General features: G+C 37.4%; 1 protein-coding gene across 1 annotated transcript in view; it reads right to left on the bottom strand.

Moving 5' to 3' along the window:
- XRN2 (5'-3' exoribonuclease 2) overlaps positions 1-14,900 on the bottom strand; it is a 50,874-nt gene extending 35,974 nt beyond the window's left edge. Inside the window, exons 1-16 of the mRNA XM_084283561.1 lie at positions 14,605-14,900; positions 10,107-10,234; positions 9,913-10,024; positions 8,589-8,700; positions 7,479-7,537; positions 7,310-7,399; positions 6,313-6,385; positions 6,159-6,209; positions 5,687-5,844; positions 5,197-5,271; positions 4,970-5,103; positions 4,765-4,822; positions 4,572-4,679; positions 3,464-3,508; positions 2,153-2,284; positions 180-295 (exon numbers count right to left, since the gene is read on the bottom strand). Of these exons, the coding sequence (XP_084139687.1) occupies positions 180-295; positions 2,153-2,284; positions 3,464-3,508; positions 4,572-4,679; positions 4,765-4,822; positions 4,970-5,103; positions 5,197-5,271; positions 5,687-5,844; positions 6,159-6,209; positions 6,313-6,385; positions 7,310-7,399; positions 7,479-7,537; positions 8,589-8,700; positions 9,913-10,024; positions 10,107-10,234; positions 14,605-14,679 (1,526 nt within the window). The 5' untranslated portion in view covers positions 14,680-14,900. The remainder of the gene's footprint in view (positions 1-179; positions 296-2,152; positions 2,285-3,463; positions 3,509-4,571; positions 4,680-4,764; positions 4,823-4,969; positions 5,104-5,196; positions 5,272-5,686; positions 5,845-6,158; positions 6,210-6,312; positions 6,386-7,309; positions 7,400-7,478; positions 7,538-8,588; positions 8,701-9,912; positions 10,025-10,106; positions 10,235-14,604) is intronic.
- Positions 14,901-15,188: the final 288 nt, after the last annotated feature.

Raw genomic sequence — 15,188 nt, 5'->3', positions numbered from 1 at the left:
ATAGCTTACACATCTCACTGGAATTCACTGAATATTCTAACCCTCCACATTAATTACCGGTGGATAAAAAGATCATAGAAAAGCATCTGAAGGCACTGCTGCTCTAAGCTAAATGGCATTAATTAGACTGCATCTATTTCAGCAATTTGCTAACAAAGTGCTACAAAAAATGGCTTCACCTGATATTATCCTCTGGCTCAGGTTCACTGTCACTATCTTCAGCTTTTCGCTTAATTCCTCCTGCCGGGGATGGGGAGCCATCAGAATTGAGACTGGTATTTGGAGATGAAGTTGTCTAGGGTCATAATTATGACAAATAAGTGGGGGGGGGGGGGAGGGGAAGGATTTATTAGACATTTTAAATTCAAGTTAAAATTAACAGCTATTTGATAAAGAAAAATCACACTCATCATTTTAGTTCCTCAAAAAATCAAGGCAACACAATCCTTAAGCTATGAAGCCAAGCAGCAAAAGAAAAGAACACATCTTTCTATTAGAAGGCAGGTGCTGATTCATACAGCCAAAAAGTTCATTGTATTTTAGAAAGAAAAAAAAAAACATGATGAAACAAACAAGACTATAAAATGATAAGACATTCCACTGACATATTCCAATTTTGTAATACAACTGTTGTCTTTAGTCCTACAGCTCATGTTACAACTTCATTTTGCAGTGACAGTGAAAAATGCATATGCAGAGTACCATACAAATACTGGTTGTAATTCAAAACTGGCAGAAATACTGTTTTCTCACAACTGATCCTTTGACCTCCTTTCAAATTTATGTATTTTAATATGATAGTCTTAAAAAAAAGTCTGCCATTTTCAGTTCTACAAAGTGAAGATAAATAGCTGCAATAAAATAAGAATTGGCATTTTAAAAGAAACCTCAACAAGTACATAGATTCCATAAAAGAACTGATTTGCTTAACCCATGTGCAAAAGTTTCAAGATTAAAAAGGGAAGAACAGCAGAAATTGTATTTTAAATAAAGCAAATTATATTTATTCAGACTTAAAAGACAGAAAGTAAATCTTCATGATGAAAAGAGCCTTTTCTCAGAAATACGTTCAGTATTTCAATGAAAAATTATGAACAGAAAGAATGTTAACTTTAATAACAATATAACAATTGAGACCGCTAACAGAGCATTGAACTTATTTCCAGTTACCCATCGCCTTCTGATACCCTTCCAAGGTATTAGAAATTAGGTATTACCTATATATGTACACAAACATACATGTACTCTTTAAAAGTGATCTAGGAGACAGATGTTTATTATTGAAGACTGATTTTTTGTTTAAAGCTCTTACTAAAAAAAAGGTACTGAAAATTATTATTATACTAGAAATTCTGAGAACTTATTGAAATATAATGGAGACATACAGCTTGGGAGAAAAGTCATGGTGGGGAATGATACCATATTTTGTGCACACACTGGTAAATGGCAGCTTGCATCTTTTTTTGTACATACTGGTCTTTCAGTTTCCTGATTAAAACAAGTTCTTTATACACACATCAATCGCTGAAACAAACAAAATGCACACATTTTATGTGCATTTCACATACGTCCTCTCAAGCATGCAAGTCTGGATATGAAAGAACAGCTTCAAGCTATACCTCAATAATTCTCAGCCTGTTTTACTATTTCTTCACAGTACTGAGAGGCAGGAAGTCCCAACAGAAAACTAATAACCGAACAGGTCAGAGTGCAGAGATGTCACAAATTCCAAAAGCAGTAAACAGAAAATATATGTATTAAAAGAACATCTCCAGCTCAGGGAATCAGTTTGTGTCTTGCACAAAACTACTGATGAAGCTTCTAAAACTATATTCTCAGAAGGTTTGACTCCACAAATGCCAAAGTGGTTTGCTGAGTAGTCACCATATTTGATTCAGATGCATTCACCCCACATCTGCATTCCCTTAACGACTTAATGAGCAATACTATTTCAAACATTAAAATAAAGAACACCATTTTATTTAAGTAGTCTCACAATGATTGAGTATTAAAAGCCATTTCTCTGAAAAATACATATTTCTTGGTCCGCTTTTCAAGATGACCTGACAGGTTAGAAAAAACGTTGTCCAGAATTACACAGGATATAATTATTTTCCTTTTTATTTATAAATACCTTTAAACTTCTACTTACAGAATTCGGTCTGTCATGCATTCTCATCTCATAGGCAGCTTGTCTAGGGTTACTGATTGCTTGAGGACTGGATCGATTTCCCAGAGCTTGAGGGGAAAACTGACCACCGGGAATAAAAGCAGGATGATCCCTCTAAAAAATAAATACATACTGGAATACTGAAAAAGAAATGTAATCTCCACAGCAATATGGTCATGTCTCAGAATTTTCAGATTAGTACTTTACATAAACAAGCACATTTCTCAGTTCGGTTTAAATTAGTTATGTTTAACAATCCTAGCCAGACATAAGATGACACGTGAGACCCTAACATTCCTGTGATTTATTAATCTCTTTCAGAAAGAAAAACAACAAACAAACAACACTTTTGTTGCTAATGTTCTAGTTGGGCTGAAAGGCAGTTTTTTCGGGAAGTGAGATTCCATCTGGCTTACTAGGAACATTGTACTCTTTGTATGCAAAGTGCATAACCTCTCTCATTCTAACAGGGATAATATGAAAACACCTAATTTAAAAAATAAATACAGAATACTTATAGTACTCTGAGTACACGTAGGTATATCATGCACCTTGAAAATTTTGGAAGCTGCACTTACATGAATATCCTAACCAAGAGAAAACCTATGTTGAACCAAACATACCATAACCCATTTTAAAACTATCAGAACACTTCACGAATAAAAGAAAACTCAGTATCTTTCCAATCACAATTTTAAAGAATTCAGCTTACATGGATCAGAAAGGGCAAATGTTCCAACAACAGTTAATGCTTCTCTATTACATTTATGAGATATTTGGCAACACTGACTTACTTGCAGGCAGAATGGGTAACTATAAGTCTGGGGTAAGCTTTTTTTTTTTCTGTTAGAAATGTGTCTTTAACCAAACAAACCAATTTAACGCAAACGGGTATACATATTTAAATCTAAACTCTTACGTTATACTCTATCTGCCTAAACAACAGGGTTGCTGAGAAGACTTCTATCAAAACATGGAAAAGCAATTCTTGTACAGTGTTCATGTTAAACCATTAAGTCATAATGAAAGTGCATAACTGTGTACACTTGAAGGACAAAACATACAGGTATCAGCCAACATATTCAGCTCTCTCCTTCCTTCCCCTTAAGAAACCTGTAATACACAATTCCTTCAAAGCCCCAGTTTGCAAAAAGCCACCAAAAAAAACAAAACACTAAAAATTAGTTTACACAGTCCAGAAAACATCACGATTACAATTGCAGCTTCAACATATTCTACAGTACATATTTTAATTCTTCCTAAGTTTCTGCACTGTGAAAGAAATCAATTTACCTTCATTCTTTTTTTTTTTTCTTTTTGCCGTCTTTTGAAGTTATCCTATGTAAAGAATAAAGAGAAATAAAGTCAAACATACAGATTTCTTGGAAAGATACTATAATCCTTTACCAACAAGACCACCATAACGTTTAGAGTAATGTTCTGAATAAGATAAAGATCAGTTCTTTTATCTGTAAATCCAATGGAAGTGGGCTAGAAACTTCTACCTTACACTGAAAACCTACAGAAAAAGGTGAAGAGTAGGTGCTTATTCAGAGCCCCATAATTTTGATTGATTTATATCACCTACTATGCTTAGGTACTAGACTAAGTTCAAGGTGACATGAAGGTATCAAAGGACTCTAAGTGGTAACACATACATAAGCTCCTTGTCTGGACTTGAACAGTTGCCAAAAAAAAAAACCAAACAAACGAGAAAGTTCTAGAAAGGGGAAAAGATGAGGCACAAGGAAAGATCTTGAACCAAAGATACTGAGAACTTGAACAACAAATCAGCATTTTTATTTCAAGAGTAGCATAGACTGGGGCGATTATAAATAAAACATTTTGCCAGCACTGGCAGACCATTTTTTGACTGGATAGTAAAGACAATTTTCTTTATCCTGTGCTTAATGAATACACTGCAATCAAAATACATGTGCCAAAAATGGCACAGAAAGTTTGCAGAGGCAGACCAAAAGACAAATAATTTCTGAACACATTTAAAATGGCAGGAGGTGCTGCAAGGCAAGAATGCACTTTGAACTACTATTTAGTACTCCACCCCTGCCTGTTGCTTGCTCTTCCACAGGTTGCAGCAAAGTACAGAATAATTCCTTGTTTAGTGTTCACAGCAGCTATTCAAGAAGTCCAAGGCAGTAACAGAACTCACATACAGTTTTCAGTTTGCTGTTACTTGGGATAGCAACCAGAAAAACAGGTCCTGCAGTCCAGGAAAAAGTAAATCAACTGGAAGCACTCAACTCATTTTCAAATACAGACGAAGTCACTAGAGATAACAGGGTTTTTTTTCATATTCTATTAGAGAAATGTCACAGCCTAACAGAAGTCATGAAAAAAAACAAAACAAAAAGAAACTCTTATAATGTAACAAGAAAATTACATCATCATCTTTTCTCTTTTTGAATATACTATCTTCAACTTCTCCAACAGCTAACATGATCATCTGGACTCGCTGCAGGTTGACAAAACCACTTTCTGTGAGGTAGCCCTGTAAAATACAAAATAAAATGATTAAAAATCTAAACAATTTTTGTGGTAAGCACCCAGATATTTAAAAAAGAGAAAAAAATTACCCCAGTTTTGTGCACCACATTTTTATATATGTTAACCAAGCGATCAATTGCTCCCTCCCTAAAAACAAACAAACAAAAGCATGAGACTTGACATTTAAAACCACAGTACCTATACTATATATGGTATACATATGTATACCATATACATATATGGTATATATACTTGTACTATATATACAGAAAAGTGAAACACATTTGTGTATACCTGATCTCTAAAGATGGCAGATGAGGAAGAAAGTCATTTCCAACAAAAAAGCACATGAAGACCCAGTCGTCAACACTTCTTTCAAAATCAAAGGTGAAAGGTAAGCTGGCCATAGTGAGTTCTCTTTCTAAATACTGCAACACACACAAAAGACATCAGAAAGTTTTGTGCATAGAGTTTAAAAACATTATTTATACAAAACAGATGTTGTAACTGCATCAACATACCTCTCGCAAAACACATAATCGGATGAAGATAAATTCTTGTTCAGAAGTAGGAAGACTGTCTGCAAACTGATCATGCTACAGTAAAAGGCAAAAGTTGCATTACATCCAAGCTCACTTTAACGTTTAACCAGCTCAATTTTACAGTTTACTCTGAAAGGAACTTAAAGAGAGAGATAAGCACAGGTTCTCAAGTTCTTATGCAAGAATGTATCTTGATACTTTATGTATCTGTTAAGTGACTGATTGCTTTCTCTCACGAGTAGGAAAAAGAAAGCAAACCAATACAAGTGAGGAAGTTAAGTTCCACATAGTATTTATAGACTACAGAACTACAATCTTTATTTATTAATATAAAAGGAAATCCAGGTAATTCCAGTAACATAATTTGTATTGACAAATTGCAAAACTGACAGCAAGAATAACTTGAGGATCTCAATGCATAAATTTGGTTACAAATTAGAAGAATTTCTAGAAATATCAAAACTCTTACCTTGCCTTGTTTTTCTCTAGGCAAACCTTGACAATCCTTAACCTCGTGACCCATCTGGTTACAAAGAGCACATGGCTTGGGTTTATTTGGTTTGAACTCTTCCCTAATTATGGTGAAATTTGGTTCATGTGTAGCTAAACCGAGCATAATTAGATCAGCTACCAATCAAAAGAGAAGAGTAAAATACAATGAAGGATCAACAGTTTAGCTCTTTCGAAAAAGAAAAAGCCTTAAGTCAAATACATTCTAATTTAAGCAAGCGTGAACACAAATACAACTAAGTGAAAGTTGGCCCTTCAGTCTCATGGACAGGGCTAGATCTTTCCCCAAGTATTACACAGTTTTTGAAAAATTAACAGATTAATTAGCTTAGGTACACAAATACAAATGAAAGCCTAGACACTACAGCCCAACTCGTTAAGCTGCCTTATGTTGTCTCTTGATGATAAGACATTGCTAGCCATGAACTCACCATCAGCCCCACACAGACAATGATGAGTATTCGGGTCATGGTTTGGTTGAGCTATACAAAAGAAAATTACATTTAGCGAACCAAAGTCATGTAAGACAAATTATTAACAATACCTTAGTTTAAAACAAAACTATCACATTTATTTCAAGTTTACCTCTTTGTCTTCTAATATAATCCATGATTTTATGTTCTCCTTCACCAGGAGCACTAGCATCAGACAAAATTACCTGTGAAAGATTTACAGATTAGGTAAACAATTTATGCTGTCACAGTTAAAAAAAATAAAAATTAGTTTTTATACTGAATCCGATTTACAAATATCTGAAATCTTAATTTGTAGTGTCAACTAGAATATTATGATATAAAAATAAGTTATTTAAGAGTTTGAATGAATAGACCTTCATTTCCTCTACTAATTCTAGGATGAAGCTGACAAGTTGATTCAAATACCACTGAAATTATCACATCATTAGCTTCTTGATATATTATTAAGGCAATTGAACTAGACATTAGGGTTTTAAAACCTCATGTCTGATGGAAAGAATTAAGTCAACTGCTCTCTAATTACAACACTTTTACAGTCAACTTATAGAAAATAAGAGACCACTGCATCTGCATTTAACTATTCTGTCCTCTTGTACAAATCAGCAAAAACAGGGCTGTTGTCAGAAACAGAACTCGATGTGGGTGGAGTTGTTGAGGAACTAGAGGGGAGAATCTCAAAGTCCAGAAAGCATAAAAGTTGATCGTCTGCTGTTGCCCATCGTTAGAATAATAGGGAAAATGTAGTCCGAGGTAACAAACAAGTTAAAAATAGTGAAAAGAACACATATACGGTGGATCTTGACACTTGTCCCCAAGATGACAAAGTATTCCTAAAACACTGTCTCCCATTACATCAAATTGTAGCTCCCCATATCAAATCTTTTCATTGCTCTTAAATGAAATCAAAACAAATGGTGCTTTTAGATTGTATTATGCGTTTCACCCTAATACCTGAAGTCCAGAAAAATGTGCAAGTTTGCCCAATATTAATAACAATGGTGCCAGAAGATGAGATAAATCTGTTAAATTTATATTCTTCAATCATATCCCAACATAGCCTGATAGATCACCTAAATGTTCCTTAAGTATGAAATTGTGAAACTTACTGTCAAATTTTTCCACCCTGGGTCACTGTTCAAACGGTCAGCAATGTAATAGCGGAGACATTTAGCAAGATTGTCCATAAACTCAGTTCCCTAAAAAGTGACGGAAGAAAATAAATTAAGCCATCATCCAGACACTGGCAATTGCTGGTTAAAGTGCAAGATTACTTACTGGGGTAATACAGTTGCTGTCAAATCTTTCTTTCACTTCTTCTGGAGGAAGAATGCCACCTAGAGCAATAAAGACATTTTATCATGCCAAAATGTTTTGAGTGTTCGATATTGGTTTACTTCCGTAAAAACCCTGAACGCTTCCCTGATAACAATTAACACTTAGTGAAAAATTACTTTGTTTCAAAACAGCTCTTACCATTACATTATCTTCATCTTAAAATATGATACTCGTACATGTATAAATGTTGCTTGTTGCTTCAGAGAAGCGATTTCACTACCTATTCTAGCGAAAATCATGAAAGAAGTCTCAAAAAAACTGAACTTGCTAAACGAGATAAAACATTAGGAAATTTTCTTACTTGTTCTCCCCTATGTTTCCACTATCTATTCACTTGGGGTCCCAAACAAGGTTACACCAACTTCTTTAATCTCTGAGCTTCATAAAGGGCCTTCATAGTCTAGAAATGCTACAGGAAAAAGCGTTAAAAGTCTTTGTCCTCCCTTTTTTATTTCTAACTTAGGTTACACAATGGCCCTCTCACTTGGAATATTCATTCCTCCTACACAGTCACCTGAATTAATTTCTCCAAACCAACCAGCATGTTTCAGTTACACACACTGCTTTCATTCAAGTCATGCTACTGTCACTCTTAAGTTGTGCTTTGTTCCCTTGTTGAGTTCAGTTTCCACTCTGACAAGTAACTACACTTGCTTGCCGTTCATTCATTATTCCTGTGCCGTACTATTTTCACGATCCCTACTTTTAAGCTGTGACTCTTTTTGTTAAGCCCTACGATATGGATTTCCTTCTATTAAGAGTTTTGTTTAGTGTCCCACTACTACATTTATCCCTGTTCTTCTGTTCATTCTTTTTTTTCCATAAAAAAAAATAAAAACACTCAACACAAATCTATTTCAGGCAGGGGGACAGTAAAACAAGATGTCACTCTTATCTTGGATCTTAACTTTGGAAAAGAACAGATCCATCCTTCCATAGGTTTACTATACCCTTCTTCTTCTAGTAAATATCCAGGGAGCAAGACAACCCTTTACTGAAGCACTCAAAACCAAAAAACACGAAAAACACCAGATGTGGTCACAGCTTTACCTTTTGCCAGAATTTCTTGTCTTATTTTTTGCTTCTCTTCAGCAGCTTCCATGCCCTCCTTTGATGCTCTGAATCTTCTTGACCGCTGTTGATTCATTTTTGCACGAGGAGCCTAACAGGTACCACAATGCGTCAGTTATTGCATCTAGCCAAGTATTTTCTATCTTCTGGTTGTTTCTGGTTTTTAAGACAAGTCTTTTGAAACTGGGATTCTGTTCTCTCACTCCCCTGTCACCACTACTAACACTCATATGGCAGGACAGGGGTCTGGACAATTTTTTTAAAATACATTTCTTCAGCTTCTAAGTGAGGAAACCCAGCAGTATGCACATCTCTTACCACCATCTCAGAAATGCACAGTGCTCAAGAATTCAAAGATTCCTTCACAGAACAAATTAACCTTGCAGGGCCACGTATCTGAAAATAATTATTTATTAAATAACCCTTTTTCCAAAAATAATTTCGTAAAATTGTATTCGTGACTCTTTTGCAAATAAAAAGACTACAGCAGACGGTACTTAGTTATTACTTAATGCAGGTATGTTGGGGTTTTTAAAAGGATACACCAACATTTAGCTTGGATCACTTTTATAGAGACAAATATCTCACTAATTCCTGCACTTGAATGCAAGTAAAAATCTTTCTATTTAATAATGCTCATCTTACCTTGAAGAAACTGCAAAGCCTAGACAAACAGCCAAAACTTAGCAGACCTACCAGAAGTCTGCTAGGGTATTTTGGTGTCTTTCACTGAGACAACACAGTCTGGATAGAGATAAATTCAGTAAAGTGAAGGTTTTACAAAAAGGTGGCATCTTTCATCAGACCAACTGATATGCCAGGTGGGATAGGGAAAAGGTATGGAAAAAGATAGTCTTAAATGTCCTGGTAAAGCTAGCCTGTGAAACACTCCATAGCATGATTAAGTCACTGCCTGTTTCAAGTGCATGTGCTTAAATGGTTTTCTGGTCTTTCCCTTTCATCTTTATGCAACAAGACTGTTGCATAAATCATTACTAAAGCCATAGAATAGAGGAAGATAAGAAATAGTTGCAATGTTACCGTCTTATGGAATTTTCCTGCGTTGTAGAAGCAAAGTTCTAATTGCAATAGACTACATCAGTTAGCCTAGGTAAACCCACAGACAACAAAACTCACAAATGGTTTTAAATACCCTCACCTAAATCTAATTAACAGCACGTTTTACTTATAGTTTTTCATTTTAGGAAACTATTTCATAAAGGATCTTATAATAGCAGATGTCATCGATCCTAATGCTGACAACAGCTATTACCAGGAACTATATACATATATCAATACTTACTACTCCATCTATAGCCATGTATAGAAGTCGTCTTGGTCGTACAATGTTGAAAATCCTGTCAATATACTCAAAAATCGCAACCATCATTTCATCTTCATTTTTAGGCGCTGGCCTAAAACATAGATTATTTCATTTAACACGTGAAATGCTATGAATAATTCCTATTTAAAGATAGATACAAAAAACTGCCTTACTTGTCTTCTGGATGTGTACAAGGGTGAATTATACCATTCATGTCCAAATATAGATTATCAAACTCAACCTCATTAGGGTTAGGCTTGCTTGTATCGATTGAAGCCTTGACACCATTGCATTCTTTTGCCTGTGAAAGCAGATGAAACAATTATTTTAGTACTCAATTATGGAAGTTGCAAAAAATAACCAACTGAAACACTAATGTACGGACACACAGGAGCTGATTACTTCAGGAACAGTAGAAAAAGACAGCAACAAACTACCCACAAGATAATTACCTGGAGTATCACACTTATAGTATTAAAGCGATTTTGTTTTAAGACCTTTATAAATTAGCATGACCTGAAGGCATTATGATGAACTACAGCAGAGCTGGCTCATACCTGTTGATTAGCATGTATTATAAATATTGTTTCAAGAAGTTTCCACACCTTGCATTTTCCAGGAAAATAATTCTTTTTATCACCAGAACCATACAGACTCCCTCAAAATGTAGTAAAGGGATTTCAAAGTTTCTAATATAATGCTCTAAAGTTAATGTGACAACAAATGTCAAAAATCTTCTTACTTTTAACACTCAATTTTCCAGATGGACACACGTAAACAAACTCGTACCATTGTCTTTCCTCACTGCAATCCAACATTTAATTCACAGACACAACTGGGGAGGGGGAGGCAGCCAAAACAGTGACCGCATATTGGAGTGAAGCAGATGACATGACAAGCTTATGCAAGTAACAGTGTATCAGTACATCCTGATGAGCAAAAGAAAAGAACATTTTCTTTTCCCCCGGAGTCTGCTATACATAGAAAGGAGATCCCAGCAGACAAAAGTCACCATTTGGGATATATACATATTACTTTTCCTGTTGGCTATCAAATGCACTGAAGTGCTCAAACCTCTGAATTCTTGACTCTGAGTTTGTCCATGGATATATTTGAAATGCTAAATAAATCCCCGTCTTTACTTCCCACTTCTGAAAGTGGGTCAACTTTCAGCTCTAATGCTTCTCTTTCCTTACGTTAGTGCATTTTGTACTACGAGGCTGCTACATGCCAAACATCAAATTCAGTGTTAAACAGTAACACCTACAGCCATCTATATTCTGGGAATTGTTCAGTGTTCTTGAATGCTTGCAAGAAACTAAGTGTGGTAAATCTACGAATACAGAGAAAATTAATCTCAGCTGAACACCCAGGAAGTAATAAATGATCCCACTACTCAAGGAGAGGCGGGGTCAACATAATACCAGTTTATTTTATTCATGCCGGCACGCCAACAAAAAGCAACTGTCTTGGCAAAGAGAACAGTCTCTGTAACCAGCCCTGGGCAGAGATCAGCACTGGCACCTATAATACCTACGTGAGCACTCATCCCCTTCTCCCAAGAAGTCAAAAAAATAAGCTTGGAGACACGGGTGAGATCCATCTCCTCTGTTCACAGTGGATTAGCAATCACATTCTATTCTGATTCCTCGCCACACTTCTTTGTGTGTTTGGTTTTGTTTGTCAATAAGTAGTTAGCAACACGCACAGCAATTATGAGCAATTCTGCATTGTCCTTTTCACAGTACTACAGCAGAAGGTATAAATCACCAGACTGAACACCAGTAACGTCAGGGAGCGAAGAGAGGTGAGTGACCAAGATAAAGTCAAATGCATTTTTAAAGAAGTCATGGCTGGAAAAGGTTATAAAGTATGACAAAGTTGGAATGCAGAGTACTCTAGAACAGTTCGCATTTCATAGTGTCTATTTTTATGTTAAGGCAACTATCAGAGAACTACATGAGGCCACAAGGAAAACTGGTTCTCCTATTGAGGTGAAACCCATCGACAGCCAATGTGCAAGCATCAAGTGCTTCCTCTTAACCCCCACCCGCAGACTTGCTGCTCTTCTAACAGTACTGAGCTCCCCACATCTCTAGGAGGGAGCTCCAACCACTGCATTCAGAAGCTAAAACCCGCAGGCCATAGCACCAGTTTCCTTACAGTCTTCCTGCCTAGAGTAGGAGCAGAACTAGGTGAACTTATTCCAGTCATAAAAGGCAAAAGTTAAACCTCCAAAGTCTTTATTCAGCATTTACAGTTTTCACAGTTGAAGAAGTATGCAACATTTCCAGTGCAATTTTGCTGATTTTAAATAACACTAAGTACCTCTATTTCATGTTTAAGACATACAAAGTTCATGCTAATTCACATCTTTCTTCTATCATTCATTCAAATTAGTCAAATTCCTACAGATGAAATCTTGACCACTGTTTGGATCCTTCAGAATTCAAAAAAAGCATGTTAGCATGTTACTGAACTTCTTAAAACACAAAAACACCCTTGGCTTGAGCAGAAACTACTTGTCAAGTGGAAACACCATACCGCAGCTTATGGCTTTTATAAAGTCACTCTGGGCAACCCAGACCTACAGTTCTAAAAGAAGAGTATTCATTCTCACTTATATCAGATAACAGGACAAGCAGCTTGTCTTGTGTTCTACTTGATCTTTCATCAAACCTCTTGCCAAAGCTAACTGTGACTCAGAAGATATCAAAGGCTTACAACTATGTGATATGGAAAATAAAATTGCCCTCTCCACAGGTCCTATTTTCAGTCTTAAAGGTAAAGCAAAATAAGTCTGATCTCTTTCAGATGGTTTCGAAAACCATTCAGTTTTCATTTGCATACTGTTATGTCAGCAACTTTGCCACTACACGCTCAAAACCGATCAGCTTTTTAATGCAACAGACTTAAGTATCTGGGAGTGATATAACTAAACTGTTCACTTTTAATCTACAGCTGCTTTTGAAATGACTGAAAATAGATCTTCAAATATGATACTTTAGATGCAGCTTGAATGAATTTGATTAAGGATCTCCTAGATTTTATATTATCTTCAAGATCTTCCTCTTATTCTTCCTGCTCAGCTTAAGAAAGATTAATCAGATTTAAGAAAAATGAATGATCTAGCTAGGTAAGAGAATGAGGATCAACTGTTTAATATTTCAGAGAGAAGCTATCAGGAGGTACAAAATTTATGATTAGAAGGATTTCAAAGCCATCCTAAAACACACATAGGAACGATTACATTGTGTGAGAAATTTAAATTCCTCTATAGTAAGACAAACTACAGCTTCTCCCTGCGGTCCTAGTCAACTCTCAAATTTATTACAACTTTTTATATTCATATATGGTCTCATAAATGTGAGGTATTCACGAGCCCTCCTAGCTGTAAATGCAACATGCTCTTAAGTTGGAACAAAGCAACACAGATAGAGACATCATTGTCTGAAGCTTCCACTATCATCTATCTATTTGACTCAAAAGACTTGCCATATTTTTCCCTTTTCTTTTAATAAAGAATGTTTGCTGTTATAATTTGGATTATTAGAAGTAAAAAGACGCACAAAAACATACTCCAAACACCTCTGCACACACCTTCGCTTTACCTGGCCATCATAGGAATTCTGATTAAATAAAGGTCCGACTCCACATTACACACTTGCCACCTACTTTCCCCAGCACGTGCAAGCACGCAGCACTGTCTCCTTGAGCCTGGATCCTCAGAATGGACGACATCTGAGACGGCACAGAAAACCAGACTTGGCCAAAGTGGCCACAGCCATCACTGTTGGATGCCAACAGCCTATTCCAGAGAAAGCATTCATACAAGCATCTCTCAAGCAATACCCGTCAGCAAACAAACCACCTTTTTTATAGCAGTTCCTCAAACCTCACTTGTGCACCAGTCACAAATTCATTTCTTCCAGCTGCAGGTGAAACCACCTTCACACATTCTGCTAAGGCAAGCTAATAAGCCGCATTGGTGATAAAGAGTAACTCACAGTTTTAACTGTGAAAGAGCTGCAGCATTTCATCAACGCAGATGTTTCCCTGCCTGAACCTGAAAAGCAAGAACACCATGACTACAACAAGAGCTGAACAGTAACTACGATTTAATGGCCTGCCACTCAGATACACTGAAACCTTGCTTAAGACAAACACGTAATGTACGAAGTCAAAAAACGGTATCAATACATAGTTTACCACGTTTTTCCTGCACATTTCTATCTCCCTCATGGTATGGTAACTCTCAGATAAGAGGCACATCTCTCCCAGGGCAGGGCAGGATGCAGCGGGAAAGTGCAAGCCACAACACGAGCCCAGCAGCAGGCTCAAGAGTACAGACCTGTGTTGATCTTGGATGCAGTCACAACATCTTGTGTTGATGGGTACTCAAAAGAAAAAACAAAAAAAAACAGAGAAAAGCACAGACAGGAGGCTGCAGAAAGACCAGTAAGTGAGAAAAAAGCCTCACAAAAACAAACAAACAAACAAACAAAAACAATTAGAAAGACCTAAAAATTACACAGCCCTCAGGGGGCGCTCAGGGCGGCCCCGCGGCCCCCGCCGGTTACCACACAGCGCGGCCGCCACGGCCGCTGCCCCGCGGGCAGGCCCCGTCCCGTCCCGTCCCGTCCCGTCCCGTCTCGTCCCGCCCCGGCTCACCTTCTCCTCCACGCAGCTGACGATGATGGAGGGGTACTTGCGGCTGAGCCATCGGAAGAAGGCCGGCACCCCCATGGCGGCCCGCCGAGCCGAGGCGCAGCCCAGCCGAGAGGAACGGAGCGGAGCGGAACGGGCCGGGCGGCGGCGGCGCTTCCGGGGCGGGGGGCGGCAGCGCCGGCCGCCATCTTGGGGGCGGGCACGCGCAGGCGCGGGGCAGGGGAGGCACTGGCTGAGCTTCGGCTGGCAGAAAGCCGTGTTAAAAAAAAAAAAAACTATTGGGAAAAAAAAATAAAAACTAATTGAAAAAAAATAATAAAAGGTACATGAAAAAAAATAACTAAAGCTGTCTTTCAGCCTTTCTGCGGGGTGGCTCAGGCAGAAGACGGATGATAAAAACGGGTCAGGGAAGGGCTGCTCCTTCAAAGCCAATGCTGCGGGGCTGCATGCAAGTTTAGTAAGACCCTCCGCTTTTTTTATTAAGAATAAAAGTTTGTCTTTTTCACCTGCAGGAAGAGAGGAAAGCACTACCTGGCACGGTGAACTCGGTGCAGGTCAGCCAAGCAGACTGGCAGGAGGGCAGAGAC

The sequence above is a fragment of the Netta rufina genome (assembly GCF_964035555.1).
Source record: "Netta rufina genome assembly, chromosome: 3".
Lineage (NCBI taxonomy): Eukaryota > Metazoa > Chordata > Aves > Anseriformes > Anatidae > Netta > Netta rufina.
Note: the sequence above shows the minus strand (reverse complement) of the source record. Positions and strands in the feature narration are given on the sequence as shown.